Source organism: Hyperolius riggenbachi, chromosome 3 (genome assembly GCF_040937935.1).
Source record: "Hyperolius riggenbachi isolate aHypRig1 chromosome 3, aHypRig1.pri, whole genome shotgun sequence".
Taxonomy (NCBI): Eukaryota; Metazoa; Chordata; class Amphibia; order Anura; family Hyperoliidae; genus Hyperolius; species Hyperolius riggenbachi.
This window is the reverse complement of record NC_090648.1, coordinates 222,151,498-222,175,392: the sequence shown is the minus strand read 5'-3', so window position 1 is coordinate 222,175,392 and position 23,895 is coordinate 222,151,498. Positions and strand designations below refer to the sequence as shown.

The 23,895-nt window shown below is 43.2% G+C and overlaps 1 protein-coding gene across 2 annotated transcripts in view; it reads left to right on the top strand.

Annotated features, from left to right (window-relative positions):
• The first annotated feature begins 8,409 nt into the window (after positions 1–8,409).
• Positions 8,410–23,895, top strand: part of ACSBG1 (acyl-CoA synthetase bubblegum family member 1) — a 51,897-nt gene continuing 36,411 nt past the window's right edge. Inside the window, exons 1-2 of one of the 2 annotated variants that reach the window (XM_068275806.1) lie at positions 8,410–8,613; positions 18,294–18,485. In XM_068275806.1, coding sequence (XP_068131907.1) covers positions 18,428–18,485 — 58 coding nt within the window. In that variant the 5' untranslated portion in view covers positions 8,410–8,613; positions 18,294–18,427. Of the gene's footprint in view, positions 8,614–9,128; positions 9,247–18,293; positions 18,486–23,895 lie in introns of those variants that run through there. The other variant, XM_068275805.1, reaches the window with a different exon arrangement.

Genomic DNA, 23,895 nt, shown 5'->3' with positions numbered 1-23,895 from the left:
CTAGTCACTTGCCACGTGTAGACATGCCTGATTGTCGTCCAACAGACCGAAATCAGACAACAAACGGACGGATTTGTTGGTCGTGTGTAGGAGCCTTAACTGGATTTCAATACTGTACTGAAAACAAAAGTAAATGGTGTCAGCACACAGAGAGAATCTGATTATTGGTGATCTGCAGTATCACCAAGAATGCAGATATATACCTGATTATGGATGATCTGCAGAATCACCAATAATACAGATATAGTACTAACCTCTGGACACCTAGATAGTGTGAGTGTTTGGTGCAACAATAAAGACTGAGTAAAACCACCCAAGGAGCAGGTGGTTTTTGGCAGTATGGGCGATACTGCCTTTTTGAAAAGCACAAGAGCCTCCCAGCAGCCTGAGACCTCCAAAGGGGTGGAGTCCCAGACAGAAGGTAGGAGGGACCTGTGAGTGAGTGACACTTGAAGGTGGATGTCACTAGCAGGTCTGGAGACTATTTCTAAAAGGAGAGAGATACAGTGGTGTGAAAAACTATTTGCCCCCTTCCTGATTTCTTATTATTTTGCATGTTTGTCACACTTAAATGTTTCTGCTCATCAAAAACCGTTAACTATTAGTCAAAGATAATATAATTGAACACAAAATGCAGTTTTAAATGATGGTTTCTATTATTTAGTGAGAAAAAAAGCTCAAAACCTACATGGTCCTGTGTGAAAAAGTAATTGCCCCCCCCCCTTGTTAAAAAATAACTTAACTGTGGTTTATCAGACCTGAGTTAAATTTCTGTAGTCACCCCCTGGCCTGATTACTGCCACACCTGTTTCAATCAAGAAATCACTTAAATAGGAGCTATCTGACACAGAGAAGTAGACCAAAAGCACCTCAAAAGCAAGACATCATGCCAAGATCCAAAGAAATTCAGGAACAAATGAGAACAAAAGTACTGTAATTGAGATCTATCAGTCTGGTAAAGGTTATAAAGCCATTTCTAAAGCTTTGGGACTTCAGCGAACCACAGTGAGAGCCATTATCCACAAATGGCCAAAACATGGAACAGTGATGAACCTTCCCAGGAGTGGCCGGCCGACCAAAATTACCCCAAGAGCGCAGAGAAAACTCATCCAAGAGGCCACAAAAGACCCCAGGACAACATCTAAAGAACTGCAGGCCTCACTTGCCTCAATTAAGGTCATTGTTCACGACTCCACCATAAGAAAGAGACTGGGCAAAAACGGCCAGCATGGCAGATATCCAAGGCGCAAACCACTTTTAAGCAAAAACAACATTAAGGCTTGTCTCAATTTTGCTAAAAAAAAATCTCAATGATTGCCAAGACTTTTGGGAAAATACCTTGTGGACCGACGGGACAAAAGTTGAACTGTTTGGAAGGTGCGTGTCCCGTTACACCTGGCGTAGAAGTAACACAGCATTTCAGCAAAAGAACATCATACCAACAGTAAAATATGGTGGTGGTAGTGTGATGGTCTGGGGTTGTTTTGCTGCTTCAGGACCTGGAAGGCTTGCTGTGATAGATGGAACCATGAATTCTACTGTCTACCCAAAAATCCTGAAGGAGAATGTCCGGCCATCTGTTCGTCAACACAAGCTGAAGCGATCTTAGGTGCTCCAGCAGGACAATGACCCAAAACACACCAGCAAATCCACCTCTGAATGGCTGAAGAAAAACAAAATGAAGACTTTGGAGTGGCCTAGTCAAAGTCCTGACCTGAATCCTATTGAGATGTTGTGGCATGACCTTAAAAAGGCGGTTCATGCTAGAAAACCCTCAAATAAAGCTGAATTACAACAATTCTGCAAAGATGAGTGGGCGAAAATTCCTCCAGAGCGCTGTAAAAGACTCGTTGCAAGTTATCGCAAACGCTTGATTGCAGTTATTGCTGCTAAGGGTGGCCCAACCAGTTATTAGGTTCAGGGGGCAATTTCTTTTGCACACAGGGCCATGTAGGTTTTGAGTTATTTTTCTCACTAAATAATAAAAATCATCATTTAAAACTGCATTTTGTGTTCAATTATGTTATCTTTGACTAATAGTTAACGGTTTTTGATGAGCAGAAACATTTAAGTGTGGCAAACATGCAAAAGAATAAGAAATCAGGAAGGGGGCAAATAGTTTTTCACACCACTGTAGCTCTCGAGGTCGGGCAAGCCAGGTCGGCAACACACACAGTAAGGTACAGAGACAGTAAGCTGATTCGGTATCCAAGGCAGGCAGGGTTGGCAACAGATAATCAGATATGCGTAGGTACCGAATCAGAGAGCAGAGGGATAGTCAGGAAAGCAGTAGGTCATAACAGATATCAAACAATGCCTAGTCTTGGTTGTGAGGTCCGTGGTCTCGACACCCTGGAACTAGTCTGAATAATAGCACAATGATAACACAAGTTCCCTAATCTTGGGTGTGAGGTCCGTGGTCTTGACACCCTGGAACTAGTCTGAATAATAACACAATGATAACACAAGTTCCCTAATCTTGGGTGTGAGGTCCGTGGTCTCAACGCCCTGGAACTAGTCTGAATAATAACACAATGATAAACAGAAGTAATCTGGCTCAGTGTGAATTCCCAGGTCCTCCTGGTTCAAAAACACTGTAGGATCTGACTAAGGTCTGAGTGCTTCCACGTAGTGTTCGCAACGGCAGACAATTTGAGACTGAGCAGCAGTAACTATATATAGAGCAGCGCTCTCCGACGCCACCCATCAGTGATTGACCAATAGTCACTTGCTCTGAGGTCAGCTGACCCGCTTGGTCAGCTGATCCCTCCTTGGCTGTCATAAATGTTCTGCCTCTCAGCGCGCGCACGCGTATTTCTGAATCTGTGTGAACTAACAGACCCAGCCACACCAGACGCACGCTGCTGGACGCGGAATCAGCCGCCTTGCTGTCAGTACACGCGGCGGCTTTTCCGCGTTTCCGTACAAATGGGGGTCGATTCATGAAAGTGCGCTGCTCCAGCAGCACGAGTTAAAAATCAATGTGAGTGCACTACGTGCAGTTGAGCTGTGTAGCATGCATTCTTTACTAAGTTACGTACGCTCCTTTAACTGCCACATGCTGTGAAGTAGCACGACTGCGATACTTCACTAGCATGGACGATACCATGTTAATTAACTACCTAACGACCGCGTCGCCAATTGGCGTCAAGTCTTGGAGCTGCAGTTTCCCAGGGAGCGGCTGAGCGCATGAGTGATCGTTCCCTGCCCGTTCACAGAGCTCCGCTCCATGATTAGCCTACTAGCCGCCGATCGCAGCTAGCAGGCTGCTTGTAAACGAAAGGGGAAAGAAATCCCCTTTGTTTACATCCCTACAGCGCTGCGGTCTTCGGCAGCGTTGTACGAGATCGGCGATCCCCGGCCTCTGATTGGCCGGGGATCGCCGTCCTCTCATAGGCTGATGCCTATGAGCGGCGGAGAACATGACGGATCGCCGTCCTGTTCAGTGCTGCAGGCAGAGGGGAGGGAGGAAGGGGAGGGAGGGGAATGGCAATAAACAGAGCCTCTATGAGGCAAAAAAACAAACAGTGCAGCAGCGATCGGGCACCTCCGGCGGCATGTCCCCTTAGGGACAAAAGTAGGAGGTGAGTCCGATCGCTGGACTATTTATAGTACAGTACAACTAAAAAAAAACGGCTGGTCATTAGGGGGGTTTAGCACTGTAGTCCTCAAGTGGTTAATGTAGTAGCGGCTATGCTAGTGAAGTACCGCAGTCAAGCTATTTCACAGCTTGTGGCAGTTAAAGAGACACTGAAGCGAAAAAAAAAATTATGATATTATGATTTGTATGTGTAGTACAGCTAAGAAATAAAAAAATAAGATCAGATACATCAGTCTAATTGTTTCCAGTACAGGAAGAGTTAAGAAACTCCAGTTGTTATCTCTATGCAAAAAGCCATTAAGCTCTACGACTTTCAAAGTCGTGGGGAGGGCTGTCTTCTGACTTTTATTATCTCAACTGTTTTCTTTTTCTCTGCCAGAGGAGAGGTCATTAGTTCACAGACTGCTCTGAAAGAATCATTTTTGAATGCTGAGTGTTGTGTAATCTGCACATATTATAGAATGTATAGAATGATGCAATGTTAGAAAAAACACTATATACCTAAAAATAAAAATATGAGAATATTTTCTTTGCTGCTAATCTTCTAGTAATTATTCATAGTACACAATCAATTCATTATATCATATTTTTTTTTCACTTCAGTGTCTCTTTAAAGGAGCGTAACGTACATGTTATCGATTAGAAAAACGGCTGCGATGCGTTTTTTAAATCGGATCGCAGCCAGTGGAAAAGGGCCCTAAATGGGATCACAGACAAGGTGAAAACATTTTAGTTAAGCAGGAAAAGATTAGAACCTTTGTCAGAGGTGTCTGCTGTGTGTGTTCAAGTTGTCACAAAGAGAAATCTCCACAATGAGATATACCTGTAAAAGAGTTATTAAAAACCTACCCTCTATATGCAAAACCTGTGAGTTTTGGCAGGAGTTCTTACAATAATGTCGGTACTGATCACCAGAGGCTTCGCTAGGGCAGGGGCGTATCTGGGTAATATGGCGCCTATGGCAAACCCTGAAATTGCGCCCCATATCCATACTGGAGGTTTCCCTCCAGTATTGATATCTAGAGTTGTGTCCACCCCAGTATAGGTAGCCAGAGGTGCCCCCCTGCCAGCATAGGTATTTAGACGAGTCCCCCCCCCCCCTCCATATAGTAAGTAGCTCCCCCGTATAGACTGCTAACTCAACTATAACCCCAACTATAACTAAAAAGCGGCATCCCTCAGTATGGTAGTGGAGCACGAGAGAGGAGGAGGCACAGGGAGGAGGGGACAGCCATACCACCCATGGTGCTGCGGCGCCCATGGCATGAGCCATGCCTGCACCCCTCTAGATATGCCTCTGCGCTAGGGTTGGTGTCACCCAGTGCAGCAACTCATGGTGTAACCACCACCAATGACTTCCTCCCTCCTGACAATAGGTAGCCTTCACTGCAGATAGCTTTATTAGGTAGCCTTTACTTTGTGCCCTCTACTCCCTCAGATAGAAGTAAAAGATAACCTTTGCCTTGTGACACCCCTCCCCCCACGCGCACGCACACACACACACACACACACACACACACACACACACACACACAAACACACACGCACACACACACACCATCTAAAAGTGTTAACTGCTTCCTAGTCAGCACACTGTTAAAATGTAATATCACACCACTTGAGCCATAGGGAAACATGGACATTACCTTGCACATTCAGTTGTTACTGACAGCTGCTAACATATAACTGACAGCAATTGGTATATTTCAGTTCTGACAAAATATTGTCAGAACTGGAAGGGATCGCTGTGGGGAGGGGTTGTGGTGTTTTTATTTTTCATAGGCTGTGATGCCATCGAGCTGTAAAGGGCAAGATACGGCATGCAGAACTATTGTGGAAAGGCGTCTTTGTCCAGAGGGACATAGATGCGTTTGCACTGGGGATATACGCGTGAAACGCATGGTGGTACGCAACAACTTTTAGGCGTCATACGTAAGAACGTACGCTGGACTAGGTACTAGTGCGAGAACAGAATTATCCGGAGATGACGAAGATGGAGACGCCGCTGTGTTCTAATGCGCTTGTAAATGTGGGGCGTGAGTGCGGTGACGCGTAGGGCTTTATAAGCTTGGTGTGGGATATGACCTTTAGCCCCTGATGAGTCATTGTATGATGAAACCGGTAGGGCGGAGCCAAGGCCTACACACCAAGCGGGATATACGGAGAGGGGATGCGGGACACTGCTATCTTCCTGATCCAGAGATGGTGATATTTAAGCTGTTTATCTGTGATTTCAAGTACAGGCATTACTGATTTTAATGTTTTATTAAAAATACGGTTTTACACATGATCCTTCTTGTTTGAGCCCTAGATTATGTCCAAAGCTTATAACCCGTGGTGACTACATATACTGGGCATCTAGCAGTGTGGTGGACTTGATGTGAAGCCTGCTGTAATTCTGCTGCTGGTGAGCAGGGATAACTGGGGGGGGGGGGGGGGGAGTGCCTGATTTAGGTGGTGTTGGGCATCTAACCCTGGTCTATGCATGTACACTACTCCCAGAGTGTGTCTGTCACTAAAAGGGTGCTAATCTATTTGGTTGTCAATACAGATTACACTATATATACTTTTTGTTCATTAAGGTGCAAATTCAGTTTGGTCCTTGGAATCTGGATGTGCAGGACCGAAGGATTGAGCGCAACTATAGGGAATATTAGATTCTCACCATCGCCATTGCTATGTCTCCTGTGTCCTGACATTCCTCCAGTTTGGCCTCCTGTTCTCTACCTTCTGCTTCATGTAATGCAACATGCAGTAGAAGCAGATGGTAGAGAGCAAGTTCATGCAGTGGAGGATGTTTGAGACTTGGGACACACGAAAATGGAGATGGTAAGGCTGCAAAGTACATCCGCCAGTGATTGCCAATAGGGGAGCAGGGGGGGGGCCCTAGGAGAGGGAGGAAAGAAGTCAGGCCCCCCTCCCCACATTCCTTCCTAAACTGCATGCAGCCAAAAACTGGACCCTCAAATTCCCCCCAGGCTAAATAGCTCTCAGGGGGTGTTTGCAAAAATCCAACACCCCCCCCCCTTCCTCCCAACGACTCAGGAACACTGTTGCAATAGCCAGAGACCCAGTACAGCTAGCCAGATGACCAATTCCCCCCCTCAGTAAAGGCAGCCAGATGACCCCCCCCCCCCCAGTGTAGGTGAGCCAGATGACTTCACAGTATAGGCAGCCAGGTGTCTCACCCAGTACAGGCAGACAGCTTGCGTCAGTATAGTTAGCCTGATGCCCCCCCCCCCCCCACACCCAGTATAGGTATCATGTTTCCCCCCTTCCCCCAACACACACACACTGATTTTTTCACGGGGCAGATATTTGATTTTTGCACTGGCCCTTTGCAGTACACTCTTAGGCTGCTTACACACCAAGACGTTACAGGCGCACGTTAGTGCGCCTGTAACGCTCCCCCAACGCACAGCAATGTAACACAAGTAGGCTGTTCACACAGCCCACGTTGCGTTACATGTAACACTGCACGTTCTCCGCAAAGTGCAGCATGCTAAGGCGTTGGAGCGGCTATAGCCGCGTTAGACTGTTTGCACATGCGCAGTGGGGGGCGGAGAGGAGGCAGGGAGAGCCAGCTACAGTAGCCGCGCACATGGCTACTTAATATTCACTGCACTGGCGGGCGCTGATTGGCCGGCGGGACCACGTGATGCGGAGTGTCTCGCTCCGCATCACGTGGACCCGCTGGCCAATCAGCGCCACTCTGGGAGACATTATAGGAATCGAGCCGCCTAACGCGGCTCACTCTACCGTCGGCTCTTGCAGCAGCATACGTTGTGTTAGGTGCACGTTATGCGACCTTAACATAGCACCTAACGCAACGTCTTGGTGTGCAAGTAGCCTAAATGTATAGCCGCTGTGTAGTGAATTCCTATAAGAAGGTCTTCTACAAAACATTTGCAGCCTTTGGATGTGCTGCTGTCATGTCACTTTCTGGGGAGCAATTTAATTTGAAAAGTTGATTTCCACTTTAAGATCATCTTTATTATATTAATATCAGAAAGTAATTCTGAAATAACCAAGAACAGTGATGACCGTCTCAGATTGATTTCTCTCTCAGGATTAGTCAATATAACTTTTCCTTGTCCTGAGACATGAGCGTAACAATCGTCCCTGCAACCCCCTGCCATCGCAGGGGGGCCCGGAGGCTTTGGCGGCCCTCCTCCTACCTCTCCCCAGCCCCTAGTGCAGCCAATTAGCAAAAAAAACAAAACCTCCCCTTCGCTCACAAAAACTTTCCCTGCCACCTCCACCCACCATGCAGAGTGGCGAGTAGTGGGAGCATCTAATTTTTTTCTGTTTTTAGACGCTGCTTCACAGCAGAACACTCCCTGCTGACATTCGCTGGCTCCCAATCATGGGACCCTTATGGGGTTTGTGGACCAAGGGGGTCCTATATTATCATTTTTGCACGGAGACCCTATTAAGTATATTTCTGCCCCTGTCCTGCAAAATGGATATTTACAATATTTGACACTTGTGTGAAAAATATCAACCCCTCAAATTTAATTTCATAGCTTCCCTTTTTCATAATGGGCATCATTATGTTTGAGAACTTTGGCTGCAGTTCAGTACAGTGCATTGGGGAAAAGACTGTAAGCCTCAAAGTTATACATACAAAGCTCTGCTTGTTCAGTGCGCTAAATCTCATCCTAATTCCACTATGTCTCTTTTATCCTACCACACAATGACTTATACAGAAGCACAGAGGTCCACAACTTGGGAAATGCCACTGATTGGCTAATCTGCAGAGAAAGGTCGGATTTGCATCTAAAAGAGCGTAAACCTCATTGAAATTCCTCACATGTCCAAAACAAGGAGAAGGAAAGGCGTCTAAAGGAATCAAAACATATTTCCCACATGCAGCTTCTTCCCCTCTACTCAGACCTGTTCTCTACTAACCTGGTTTATGGTATAAGAAATGATGTTGCTGTTATACAATAATCAAGCTGAACACTGACCTGCAAGTTTTTGACAGTGAAGACTTCAGATTTCTGTTACAGGTAAATATGGATAACTGCGCAACGTTCAGAATTGTAGGGTGAAACATTTTGGGGCTAAATAAATGTTAAAATAATTTGTCTTTCTAAAAAATCTAAACAAATTCTGAACTTCTCAGACTTATTCACATTTTAAAGTTTATGATGCAAATATTAACTTTGCAACGCTGAAGGTTCTACACAGACACCTGCCTGACTTAATGAATGTATTATACCATCCAAAATGACTAACGTTTCATGTCAGCTTGTCAGTTTGAGGATGCGTATTTCAGTCTGTGCATCCCACATACAAGTGATTTAGAAGCAGAAATCATGCATACAGACAGTTCAGCTGCTAATTGCACACCATATTATGACTAAACTGCTCCAGAATGTAAAAATCCCAGGCACAGCGAACAATAGCCTTGTACTGAATTTCAAGTTTTTTTTCATTTCCAAGTAGTTTTCTCCTTTTTCAGGCCCCTCTACCTTGGTTGCACAGCTTTCAGGCTAGTGACTGTGATTGCCAAATCACACAGTTACATGGTAAGTGACCTGAATATTTCATCACTTGGTACAGTCGTATGATCTTTCATTTGGATCCAACAGTCACTGAATGAAGAAGGTTGGCAGGATTTGGGAAGCAGTTTTGGGAATGTAAGTAACTTTCTTTCTGAATGGAGTTATAATCTTGCACAAAAGGCATACTAACCTGCATTTAGGGTATAAACAGTCAATATTTGCTTTCAAAGATCCTTGAGATGCAACTTTTATAAGATCACCTTCAACACTTTTCTGTATTCATTTTAGATTTTTTTTTTTTTGTAGTAATAAAATATGTTAGAGTTAAGTTAAATTAGTTAACGTCTGGGTACAGGCATGATTTGGCAGATTAAAATATCTTTTCTGCAATGTACCTATCCATAGACTTGCCCCTATATAAACATTACTTTTTATATGCATATGATTAGTTTGAACTCATCTCCTGACAAAACATTTTGTTTTTGTTTGTTTACTTTTTGATTGAGTGGGCAAAAAAATTACAGTTCTGCCAGGTTGTATTTGACATGATTAGAGATATATCCTCCCTTATTGTCTGTGTGATACAAAGTACTGAAATGTACCTCTAAAGCCTAGAGCACACCTTCAATTTTGATTGGCCAATCACTGACCACCTCCATGTAGTATGGGAGTTAGGGGCCTTTCACACTGGCTGCATTTCATTTTGTTTTTGAAAATGCTCATGATTTTCCAAATGCAAGTACAGTAATGTTACTTACAAAATTGGTAGAAGAAAAGTTCAGCACCAGATGCAGCATCCGACAGATTGCCACTTAATCTTCCCAACCTGGATGTGCTCCTGCAGAAGGTTCGTCAGTAAAGAAGTGGATCAGAAGCGCAGCACCAAATCCATGTAGTTAGAATTTATTAGATTAAGGTAATGGGCATAGAGGCATAGGGGGTACAGACATCGGCCTTACAGCCATTTCGCGGGGCTCCCGCTTCCTCAGAGACCACAGACATCTTGCGGGAGCCCCGCGAAACGGCTGTAAGGCCGATGTCTGTACCCCTCATGCCTGTATGCCCATTACCTTATTCTAATAAATTCTAACTGCATGGATTTGGTGCTGTGCTTCTGATCCACTTCTTTACTACAGTAATGTTACAATTGGAACTGTGGGAATTTTTAAAAAGGCAACCGCAGTTCTGCTTCATTTTTTCTGTGTTTCGATTGAGGCCAACATAGTGAAGATTGAAAACCGCAAAATGCTTTTGCATTTGCGATTGCATTTTGCAATTGCGTTACGTAATTTTTGGAGTGAAAGAGCCCTTACCTACACAATCTGTTTAGAGTATTCAAAATCTGTTGACTAACACACTACATGGAGGTGGTAAAATTGGCCAATCATTGGCCAATCCATGATGAAGGTGTGTACCAGGCTTATGTAATATAACTAATAAATTAATGCACTATAATGTACCGTATTTTTCAGACTGTAAGATGCTCCTGACCATAAGACGCACTTAGGTTTAGAGGACCAAATATATATATATATAATATACTGTATATATACTTTAAACCTGGTGCATCCATGGTGAAGGGGCATCTCGTGGAGAAAAAGTGCATCTTATAGTCCAAATAAATACTGTAGCTTTAAAAAACCAAAATGTGCAACAGCACATTTTCTGCTCCGTTTAAAACTGGTATAAAACAATAGGCCGGAGTTGGTCCTTAAATTCCCATTCCACCCAAGAATGTTACTGTAAGTATATCACCTTTACTTGTCAACATCTTGTCTACAATAACTAGTCTTTCCTTCTAGTATATTTGTATTTTTATTTTTGAGCAGAAATATACCACCGGAATAATCATTAGTAAATTAATGACATGATCATCATGATGGTGCTTAATCACATATTTTACCTGAAAAAAAAATAATCCATTGTTTGTGTCCTTGGTGGTAGCACCGAGCTTTTAATTGTTCACAATTTGCATACATATAGATATATATAAAAAAAATTATATCAGCAACAAGTGCACTGTTGCTGATCGTTTAGACTTGCTATATAAAAGCTAAGCACTAGTATCTAACATTGCAGTTTGTCTGATAGCGCTTGAACAGCTATATAACAGTAAAGTGCAGTTTGACTACTGGATTCTGCACTGGGGATGAAGAGGACAAAAGGTGAATATTAATTAGATCCAGAGGTTAAGGCTAGGCATAATTTTGGAGGGTTTGTGTTAGAAGATAGGGTGGGGATGTTATACTAAATGGCTAGGCTTAGGAGGTTATGGTTATGCATCAGAAAGAGCTTTATATTGGGGTGGAGGTTAAGGTTAGGCACTAGAAAGGGCTTTACATTGAAGGACAGGTTAGAGTTAGACACCACCAAGAAGGGGTTTACAATGGGAGATAGTTTAGGGTTAGGCATCAGGATGGGCTTTATGTTAGGAAGGAAAATTAGGGTTAGGCAATAGGAAGAGAAAAGGGGATGCATTATGGATGGCTGATTGCTGGGGAAGAAGAAGAAGGAGAAATAAGTGTCTTAAACAGAATAGCTTTAAGCATAAATCAAAGTAAACCTGAAACAAAAATAGGGTTAAAATATGGATACTTACCTCAATAGTAGAAGGGGGTTAAAGTTTAGATAACGTTTTCTGTTTTTAGAAGACCCAGGGGTAGCTTTGATCTCTTTAACTTGTATTTGATAGATTGGCAAATTGTCACTCCTGTGATATGTGGTGGGGTCTGAGTCTACTATAGCAAATAGTGGTTTTCCACTTTTTCTCCTGGTCTAGAGGTTTCCCAGATCTTGTTCTCACCCTTGGTTGCTGCCGAGGACTCTCTTCTTCTTCTGGTCATGCTTCTGTCCATGTATGAGCTTACCCATACTGTGCATATGTGTGTAAGGTCCACACATGCTCAGTACAATGAAGTGCTCATGCATGGAGGAAAAAAGCTCTGCACGAGCAGCTTCTCTCTACGGTGAACGCGCACACCCAGTATGGATAAACTCCTATGCGGTGGAAGTGTTACCACGGGAAAAATATTTGACATGTTGTTGTCAAATATGTTTAGAGGAACCCAGAACTGGAATGGTGGGGTGTAAGAGCATCAGGGAAACCTCTGATCCATCTAGAGCAGGCATGGGCAAACTTGGCCCTCCAGCTGTTAAGGAACTACAAATCCTACAATGCATTTGCCTTTATGAGTCATGACTGTGGCTGTCAGCAACAGCACTGAAACTAACCGCATAGTTGTCTTTCTCTTGATAAACACAATTATCATCTCACAACACAAAGCATTCGCTGGAATATATATTTGAATGATGTCTGGTAGGAAAGGAATTCTTTTTGAAGCTGCTGCATGACCATCTGCATTGTTTTATGATGCCATTAGCTAGACTGTGTGTTTATAGAGAGACCTGGTTCCTTAAAGTGTACCAGAGATCTCGCTATGTAAAGATTTGATACTTACTCGGAACTTATTCCCGCCCCATAAATATGTGTGAGTCCCTCGCCGTCCTCCAGCAGTCTCAAATTCAGCCGCGATCAGCCCGGTAACAGGCTAATTCGCATCCACTCTGGGTCTTCTGTGCATGCGCGGACTTGCATAATAGATGCTGCTGACCTTCTACACAGTCCAGTTGTAGTTCCCCAGCCGAGCTGGTTCTGGAGATAGAGTATATCACCCCACTGGTTCAAAAGATAGCATCAATATACCTTATCTCAAGAACCAGCAAGACTGCAGTTTGGTACATAGAGGTAGTTCAGGGGGTGGGGGGGGGGTCTGCTCCCTACCCTCAAAATTTGGTGTGTAGTGAATGAGTGCTGAGATATTGGAACTTAAATATCAGCACCATAATCGAATACTGTAGAAAATGTGATCAGGCACAGCTCTAGCATAGCAGCCTCGTGGAGAGCAGAGAGATAGCAGCAGCAGAACAGAATCAAACACAGCTCGAGCATTGCAGCCTAGTGGAGGGCAGAGAAATAGCAGCAGCAGACCAGGATCAAACACAGCTCCAGCATAGCAGTCCAGTGGAGGGCAGATAAATATCAGCAGTAAAGGACAGGCTCGGATTTACATCACAGAAGCATATAGGCACAGATGTCCTAGCACCCTAGCCCGTCCGCCCCTTTGACCGTCATCCCTTGCCGCGCGTCACACCCCCTCAGTGTCTCTGCGTCCTTGCCCATGTGCAGAGCGCAAACGGGACACACACAGGGACGCAGAGACACTTAGGGATTATTATAGAGGATATATATATTTACACATCTTCAACTATTTGGAATCAATAATAAAACTTTAGCTCTGTGTGCCAGTAGTAAGCATTTTTTTCTACACCACACTGAGAGGCAGATAATTATTTTCTCTCTTTTTCTTATCTTTTCTTTTTCTCCTCCTCCTCATAAAACACTCTCTTTTTCTCTGTTTGTAAAAAAAAAAATCCTCTCCTTACAGCTCCTCTTTAAATCTCTGCTCATTGAATTTCTCTATGCTAAAATGAAACTCTGTGCTGATCATCCATATTAGTTATGACAGTGCCATTTGTGGGCAAACATTTGCAACCCTTCTTAGGTCATATCAGAATATAATGGGGTTGCTAAAGGTTTAGTGGATTGAAAAATGTGTTGTTGCAAACACAAGCATAAGCCCACAGCAAGAATGTACTATTAACTGAATATAAAAGCTTCATTGCTGGTGTGTGCACATTATTCAATAATCTTTGACCAAATTCTGATATGACCTTGGCGCTGGTTGCATAATTTTTGCTACCAAATAGCAGAAGCTTTTTAAAAGACAGTCCATGTTTGTTATATCACTTGCATTCTCCACTTTTCTCCAACCTTGGAGAAGTGAATCCAAGCCCTTGGTGGCTATGACTGCTCATATATTTGCCTTTAAGTTGAAAACGGGTTTACGGTCAATGTAAAGCACATAAAGGAAAATAAGAATGACCAGATGTTCAAGATCTTGCTATATTGAAATATGCACATACTGTACAATTCTTATTTTTATTACAATGTAGTAACACTGCTATAGGCAGGCAATGAATAAGGTATTTAATTTCCCCTGCCATACACTGGTCAATTGCCACCAAATCTACCAACAGATAGATCCTTCACTGATCGAATCTCATCAGAGAGGGATCTATTGGCTGCCCATACACTGCACACAGATTTTGAATCAATTTCTGCATGAAATCGATTGACAACCTGTAGAGCTGCTGCTGCCTCTGCCTGCCTCGCCTCCCCCATTTGGGCTCCCCCAGCCAGCAGCAATGATATTAACATGTTAACACTGAAACCAATGCAGGTCAGTGGAGTCGTTTCCATTGAATTCGTTTCGCACTGTATTCGCACTGTCACCCATGTGAATTACAATTAATGAAAGCCAGTGGTCTCGCATGCAAATTAAAATTTTTGGGTTTACAATGTCAATTTTCACATCTGTTTTTCCAATTAACATTGATTAATTCTTTCTGTTTCTAGTGTAGCCACAGTAATGTCATCTTGCTATGGAAATAAAAAATTGATGTGAAAATTTGCATTAAAAACGCACATATTCCAAATTGCATTCCATTCGCATATGTCAGTTCAGATGCAAAACGCACAGTATACTAGTGAAAATAGGCCCTAAATGTAACACTGTCCATTAACATTGGCTGTCACATCTGGTGCGATTCTGCATGTGGGAAAACCGTGTGCGGTTCACTCAAGTGTGACCCCTGCCTAGTACAACTCATCAACTATCCTTGTCAGTTGCAGTGCCTAAAGTTGAACAATTTCTCTTTTATTGCGAACTGCAGCATATAACTCATGCATTGGTAGAGGTCACACCTATATAAGGCTGCAGAATCTTAGCACACAAGCATATTGGCATTATTGGCAATCTCATCTGTTCCTTTGATCTCTGATATACTTGTGCACTAATGAAGTTTTAAAAGTGAAATGTTCTATTTCTTACTGATATAGGATTTCAGCTGCTCATAAGTTCAGGGTCTCTTTTGTCATATTTTTTGTTACAAAGTCTGGTAAATGTTTTCAGTGGGTGAAAGGTCTTGGGCACAGTCCAGTCTTTGGACTTTTTTTTACTATGGTGCCATTGCTGACATCATGTTGGCAGACTATGCGTTTGACATTTTATTCCTGAAAAAGTCAGGTTTACCCAAAGAAGACATTGGCTATATGGCAGCATCTGGTCCTAAACTGGTCCCCTGGGGGACAAGAGAGCGATCGGCTATCATAGGCAGAAGCCTATGACAGCCGATCGCCTTATTGGCCGGCTGGGGGGAGGGAGGGGTTTGCTGGAAAGAAGTTCATTAAAGAAAAAGTAATAAATATTTTTTAAAAAAGCGAACATAAATATTGATAAAAAAACAAACAAACAACTGGGGGCGATCAGACCCCACCAACAGAGATCTCTGTTGGTGGGGGGAAAAGGGGGGGGATCACTTGTGTGCTGTGTTGTGCGGCCCTGCAGCTTGACCTTAAAGCTGCAGTGGCCATTTTAGTAATAAACAACCTGGTCTTTAGGGGGGTTTACCACTGTGGTCATCAAGTCATCAATATTATTTATGTTCTGTAGATAATTATTGTTATTTAGTATTTATATAGCGCCAACATCTTCCGCAACGCTGTACACAGAATATTGTTTTGTCACTTGGGCTTCCTCCAGGCCACTGTAGCCCGTGAAGTCCCCCGGCATCCTCCTGGCTCCTCTCCCGGTCCCGCTGGCGGCTCCGCTAATCTGCAACTTTAGGCCGAAGTCGCCGATGCAAGCCCCCGCCGCACACGCTACTCGTCATCATGTTAGTTGGCATGAGAGTTCTACGCATGTACAATTCAGTCTTAGAGAACTGCGCATGCGCAGGACTCTTATGCCGGCCGACGTGATGACACATAGCGTACGTGGCGGCAACACGTATTGGCGACTTCAGCCTGAAGTCGCAGATTAATGGAGCCACCAGCGGGAACTGGAGAGGAGCCAGTAGGATGCCGGGGGACCTTGCAGGCTATGGTGTGTTGGAGAAAGCCCAAGGTAAGTCCAAATATCGATTTTAAATGGAGCTCAGGGTCCCTTTAACTGTCCCTCAGAGGGGCTCACAATCTAATCCTTAACATAATCCTATGTCTATGTATGTATCATGTAGAATATGCATCATAGTCTAGGACCAATTTAGGGGAACCCAATTAACTTATCTGTATGTTTTTTGGATGTGGAAGGAAACCGGAGTGCCCAGTGGAAACCCACACAGACACTGGGAGAACATACAAACTCCTTGGCCTTGATTCACAAAACGGTGCTAACTGTTACTGTTCACGCTGTGAAAAGTGCTTCGTGCTAATTTTTTTCCATGTTAACGGTCGCATTTGCAGAAAAAAAATTGCGTTATTGCGCAAACGCTAACATGCGAAAAATTTGCGTTAAACCGTGAACGTGACTTTTTGCGCGTGAAAAGCCGTGCTAACAGTTAGCACTGTTTTGTGAATCAAGCCCCATGTAGATTGTGCTCTGGCTGCAATTTGAACGGCGGACCCAGAGCTGCAAGGCGAGAGTACTAACCACTACGCCACAGTGCTGCCCATAAGGAAATCTCCAATTTCTTTGCAACTATGGGCTCTATTCATAAACTGTTTCCGCAAGTTTTCAGTTTAAAACAGCGGACTTTCCCGACCATTTAGCAAAGTGGGCATTCATAAAAGCTGTTCCCGCATGAAAATCTACAATCCCCCAGCAGAGCGAGAAATTTCCGCCTTCTCCAGTGTTTTTCTAGATTTATCTAGAAAAAAGTAACAAAATGGCCATTCATAAAGCTTAGAGGAAGCGGTATGTGGACGGGAAATACCGCTTCCTGCGGATTACATACAAGTGAATGGGACAGACCTCCCAGAGAGAGCAGTGCACGGAGGGACTCTGCCGGCTGAAGTGTTTCCGCATGCCTTCCGACAGCTTACCGCCAGCCTTCAGCGGGAGATCTCCGCACTTGCATCGCAGCTGGCAAGATTTTTATGAATTACCATCCAGAAGTCTAAAATACCGCTGCGGTATTTTCCCTCCAGGAGTTTTTTCGCCACAACTTTTTTATGAATAGAGCCCTTTATGTTGAGAAACAATAGTCTTAAATGATTGCAATATTTTTACCACTACGCAACTTTTGACCTTGTTTGTTGTCCTGTCCAATTTTTTGTAAACATACTGTTAATTCATTGAGCATACATTTTTCATAAAACAATAACTTGTCTGTTTCAGATTTTGATATGATGTATGTATTATTTTCCATTAAAGCGGAATATAACCCTGCATTTCAACTTTGCTCTAAAACATTATTTACAGCATATTATATGCAACCAGCATTTTTTTTTTACTAGACCAGCATTGGAAGGGTTAAACACAGAGGTTTAAAGTTCCGTGGAGAGATATGCAGAAGTTCAGATAGATACATTTAACTAAATAGAATGTAACAAGTGATAAATGTTACACACTCTTTGGCTGTCCTCCAGCTCCTTCTCAGTCAGAGTGAGTCACATGCCACACTTAGATACATTTATGTAAACAAAATGTATCTATGTCAGCTTCGGATGCGTCTGCAGTTCTGTCCAGGAACTTTAAAGCTCTGTGTAAAGCTGGCCACTAACGGTCCAATTTCTAGCGAAAAATCGTTCGAGCGATCAGAAATTCTGATCGGATTGGTTGTAAATAATCTCCATTGGTGGGCACAATCGATTATGAACGAGTGAAAAAAAGTCGCCCGAATGAATTTTCGTCGAACGAAAATTTGGATTTTCTTGGTGGTCGTGATAGATAGGAAGCAATGATTGGTTAGTTGATGGTGTAGTGAACGATTTTTCGTCCGATCAGAATTTCTGATCGCTCGAACGATTTTTCGCTAGAAATTGGACCGTTAGTGGCCAGCTTAACACTTCCAATGCTGGTCTAGTAAAAAAAAATGCTGGTTGCATATAATATACTGTAAATAATGTTTTAGAGCAAAGTTGAAATGCAGGGTTATATTCCGCTTTAAATATGATTCAAAAACCATTGCATTCTCTTTTTCATTTACATTTTACATGGTATTCCAACTTTTACTGAAATGGCTGTATTATATTTTATTTTGTAAGGAAATGTGTAGTTTTTGTTAACACTGGTATTTAAATATGATTTTAAACACATCTTTGTGTGTCACTCCTATTTCAGACATGCAGACATTGCAGAGAGACTTGTAGAAACAAGCACACCAGCACCCGGCATCCAATTTATTCAATTAACTTTACGTAGAACAGAGAAGCAGCACAAGTGACAACAGCACATTGGACTGAATTTTCAAGTTGATGGAGTCTCCTACTGTTGTTGAACCACAACTGGAACTTCCCAGTGTCATACCCAAAGGTAAATAATATATGCACACTGTATTCATATCATGTCAACAAGTATATGATATTAGTTTGGTTAAAAAAAGTTACTCCATTGCAATATAGGGACCATTTCTAATTCTTTTGGAGGAGGATATGAGAATTTTGTACTTTGGAACTTTTAGGTTACGGTTAGCAAACCAAAGTGTTTGAAGAAGTAATACAGGAGAACTATTTCCCCTTTCCTGATGTAAGATAGCCAGAGAGAATGTACAAGCCAGATTTCACTTAAGTACTGTAGATTACTAGGAGATTTTTATTGTTCTTAGTTGTTATTACTGTGTTTCAAGTGACTGGTGTATACATACAGTTCTGGGGGCAGTTTAAAATTAACACCGGGTCCCCAGTCTCTCTAGCTACATAACTGGACTGTACTATATAACTAAAACATGCTTTTGGCTGTAACCTTGTCTAATGCTGGGCATACACGGTTCGTTTCTGCTGCTCGATTCTGCACTTGAGTTTTTTAACTTCCGCTCGTTTTTCTTCTCTTTTTCCATTCACTTCTATCACAAATCGAGCGCCGAACCAATCGAGCGGGAGATCGGACATATCGAAAACTATCTATCGAGCCATCTATCTGGCTCAAAAACGAACCGTGTATTCCCAGCATAACACACTACTACCAATCATGATAGATGCTTTCATGAGCTTCTCAAAGTTTCTGCACTTGCAGTGAACACAAATAAGTAATCTCCCATAAATGTCAAACAACCTAGTGTCAGCCTTAAAGGGAACCTAAACTGAGAGGGATATGGATGATTCATTTTAAACAATACAATTTGCCTGGCCGTCCTGCTGATCTCTTTGGCTGTAGTAGTGGCTGAATCACACACTTTAAACAAGCATGCAGCTAAACCAGTCTGACTTCAGTCAGAGCACCTGATCTGCATGCTTGTTCAGGGGCTGTGGCTGAAAGTATTAAGGGGGCCATACACTAGGCAACCAACCAACCAATCGACCATCCAATTCGACTATTATAATTTAATTGGAAGAAAATTGGTGTTGCTAAGTGCATGCCAGACTGACAAAGCGACCAATTTCGGGACAGAAATTGGCCGCACAGTCGATCGCGCATGTTGGAAAATTTCGGACCGAGAATGGTTGGTCGGGTGCACGGCGGTACGGCGGCCAATTTGCAAACAAGCGACTAGACGACAGAACCCCGCCGCAATGTATAAATGTATGCAGTGTGTAGTGAATTTATACATTACTTGTCCGGTGTCAGCCTCCACGCGGTTTCCGTCCATCTCCCTGTTCATACATGCCGGCGGTGCTCTGACGTCATGAAGGCGCATAGCAGCTGACGTCAGACGCTATGTGCCGCTAGCGTGTATGCGGCTATTACCCGGCGAGATGCATGGACACCGTGCGGAAGCTGCTACAGGACAAGTAATGTGTAAATGCACTCAGTGGCGCACGGAGGGGGTTGTTCTGAGTGTCTAGAACAACCCCCTGCACTGGGACCGGAAGTGGGGCTGCCGCATGGCCCGGCCGGCTGGGGAGAGAAGACAGAAGAAAATGATGGAGGCGCCAGCCGCGCTAATAAGGGATGCGGGAGCTTTATTCCTCCCTCCCTCCCTCCCTCCCTCTGAATGCCCCCACCTGCAGTGAATGTGTGCCCGGCTCCCCCATGAGTGTGTGCGCAGCGGAGCGGTAGGTCCTCTTACCGCAGATCAGGCGCACCAGCAACTGGAGTCTCATGCTTCCTGTTTACCATGACGTCACAGGAAGCATGAGACTCCAGTTGCTGGTGCGCCTGATCTGCGGTAAGAGGACCTACCGCTCCGCTGCGCACACACTCATGGGGGAGCCGGCACACATTCACCGCAGGTGGGGGCATTCAGAGGGAGGGAGGGAGCGAGGAATAAAGCCGGCTCCCGCATCCCTTATTAGCGCGGCTGGCGCCTCCATCATTTTATTCTGTCTTCTCCCTCAGGCAATCTTCTCCCCACACAGGGGGCGGGCACCGGACCTTCACCTATCTTATACTGGGGGGCATATACCTATCTAATCTATCCTGGGGGGCATATACCTATCTAACCTATACTGGGGGGCATATACCTATCTAATCTATACTGGGGGGCATATACCTATCTAACCTATACTGGGGGGCATATACCTATCTAATCTATACTGGGGGGCATATACCTATCTAACCTATACTGGGGGGCATATACCTATCTAACCTATACTGGGGGACATATACCTATCTAATCTATACTGGGGGGCATATACCTATGTAACCTATACTGGGGGGCATATACCTATCTAACCTATACTGGGGGGCATATACCTATCTAACCTATACTGGGGGGCATATACCTATCTAACCTATACTGGGGGGCATATTCCTATCTAAGCTATACTGGGGGGCATATCCCTATCAAACCTATACTGGGGGGCATATCCCTATCAAACCTATACTGGGGGGCATATACCTATCTAACCTATACTGGGGGGCATATACCTATCTAACCTATACTGGGGGGCATATACCTATCTAACCTATACTGGGGGGCATAGCCCTATCAAACCTATACTGGGGGGCATATACCTATCTAACCTATACTGGGGGGGCATATACCTATCTAACCTATACTGGGGTACATAAACCTATCTAATCTATACTGGGGGGCATATACCTATCTAACCTATACTGGGGGCAACTATATGGGCTACCTATACTGGGGGGGACCTATAGCTGGCTACCTATACTGCGGGCACCTATACCTGTCTCCACGTTGGGGGCGCATTTTACGCCCTCACCCTGGGTGCAATTTAGCCTAGAAACTGCTAGTATTTGGCTCCACCCACACCATATTTTGGCCACGCCCACACGCCACTTTCAGGAACCCCCCCCTTGGAAATCCTGGATTTGCCCCTGGCACTACATTACATACATTTATACATTTTGGGGGCAGCGGCGGGGCGGACAGCGGTGGCTCAGCCGATTCCCTGAAGATTTCATGCTGAAATTGGACGGGAATCGGCCTGTAGTGTATGGGCAGATTCGATTAGAGACATATTTATCTCTAATCAGATTCGATTAGAGATAAATTTGTCTCTTGGTCGAATCTGCCCATACTCTTTCTAATGTATGGGCACCTTTAGAGACACAGGATCAGCAGGAGAGTAAGACAACTGGTATTTTTTAAAAGGAAAAATCCACATCCTTCTCAGTTTAGGTTCCCTTTAATAATGTATGACAAACTGTAAAATACATGCGTACATATGTTCATAACGTGCATTTGTCCCAGAGTAGGGTGCACAGTAAATTACTTTTTCATGTATGTAACCAGAGAACCTAAGAGACGAAGAAACAAAAAGAAGAAAGAAAAAGCAGGGAAAGCAGGAACCCTCTAAGTGTAGTGTTGAGTAACCTGTTTGTGAGTAGACATAATCAGTACTACTCACACTGGGTGGTTGCCTCTCCTCATGGGGGATTCTAAAGTTTTCAATGATTCTTTTAGTACTTCCTGGTACAGACCTGTCTGCTTCTGTCTGACAGGCTGTGATATAGACAGCACGGTGGCGTAGTGGTTAGCTCTCTCGCCTTGCAGCGCTGGGTCCCTGGTTCGAATCCCAGCCAGGTCACTATCTACAAAGAGTTTGTATGTTCTCTCCGTGTCTGCGTGGGTTTCCTCCGGGCACTCCGGTTTCCTCCCACATTCCAAAAACATACAGATAAGTTAATTGGCTCCCTCTAAAATTGGCCCTAGACTACAGTACTTGCACTACATAATATAGACATATGGCAATGGTAGGGATTAGATTGTGAGCTCCTTTGAGGGACAGTTAGTGACAAGATATATATATATATATACGGTATACACTGTACAGCGCTGCGTAATATGTCGGTGCTATATAAATACTAAATAATAATAATAATAATAATAACATTTATTTTGTGCTTTTTAACTGGCAGACTCAAAGCGCTTCAGGGCTGCAGCCACTTAGGGCGCGCTTTAAGGGTGACCAGGATAATTAGGGAACCTTGCCCAAAGATTCCTTACTGTTTTCATACTGGATTGAGCCCTGATTCAAACCCTGGTCAAAAGCTCAAATAATATATCAAAGGAAAAAGCCTTCAACAGTACCCTCACATCTTTGAGATAATTTGTCTCACATTTCTAATCCACAGCCCTCATTATTGAATGGGAAAGGTTGGAAAGATTGCATAATATGTTGGTGCTATATAATAAAGAATAATAATAACTTAATAGTTAAAAGTGGGAATAAACAAAAGACTGGCCATAGAATTTATAACTTTACCAATTTTTTTTTTAAATGGGTCCATAAAGACACAAAAAAGTATAAAGTAAGGTCTGTTAGCTTAAAAAATACAATCTGAACCCCTACTTAGCTTTCTTCTTCAATTCCATTTTAAGGGGTGCTCCGGTCCCTTCTGAATTTATGCAGTCTGCGATCACTGTCATTCCCAAGACTGATAGGGATCCTCTAATACCATCTAATTATCACCTCATATCACTATTGAACTGCAATGACAAGATATTTACTTCCATCCTGGTGGCTTGTTTAAAGAGACACTGAAGCGAAAAAAAATTATGATATAATGATTTATATGTGTGGTACAGCTAAGAAATAAAACATTAGGAGCAGAGACATAAGTCTAATATTGTTTCCAGTACAGGAAGAGTTAAGAAACACAAGTTGTTATCTATGCAAAAAAGCCATTGAGCTCCACGACTTTCAAAGTCGCAGAGAGTTCTGTCTTCTGAAGCTTGTTATCTCAACTGTCAGTCATTCTATTGTTTTTTCTCCTGCACAGGACAGATCAATAGTTCACTGGTCTCTTCTGTAAAATCATTTAGAATGCTGAGTAGTGTGTAAACTGCAAATATTAGCGAATAATGCAATGTTATAAAAAAAACACTATATAACTGAAAAAATGAGAATATATTTCTTTGCTTTTAATATTCTAGTAATTATCCGTACTACACAACCAATTCATTATATCATATATATTTTTTTTTTATTGCTTCAGTGTCTCTTTAAATAACTTTTTGTCAGCAATGGTCCATAAGGACCAGGTTGGTTTTATACCTTCCCATCAGACCACGGACAACATCAGAAAACTGCTTGACATCATAGATCCTACCTATGGTCATCCCCTGGCTGTCCTCCCACTTGACATAGAGAAGGCCTTTGATACCTTGTCTTGGCACTTTATGTTCCACACTTTGCAAGCCTTGGGTATCAAGGGCCATTTATTGCAGGCTATTAAAGCAGTAGGATCAGCCATACTATGCCAGGGAAAAAAAACACATATATAAGTAGATAAATACTTGATCTACTTACATAACACATGTATTATACTGTCAACGTTTTGATTTCAGGGAAAGTCATATAGTAAATGATGAGAA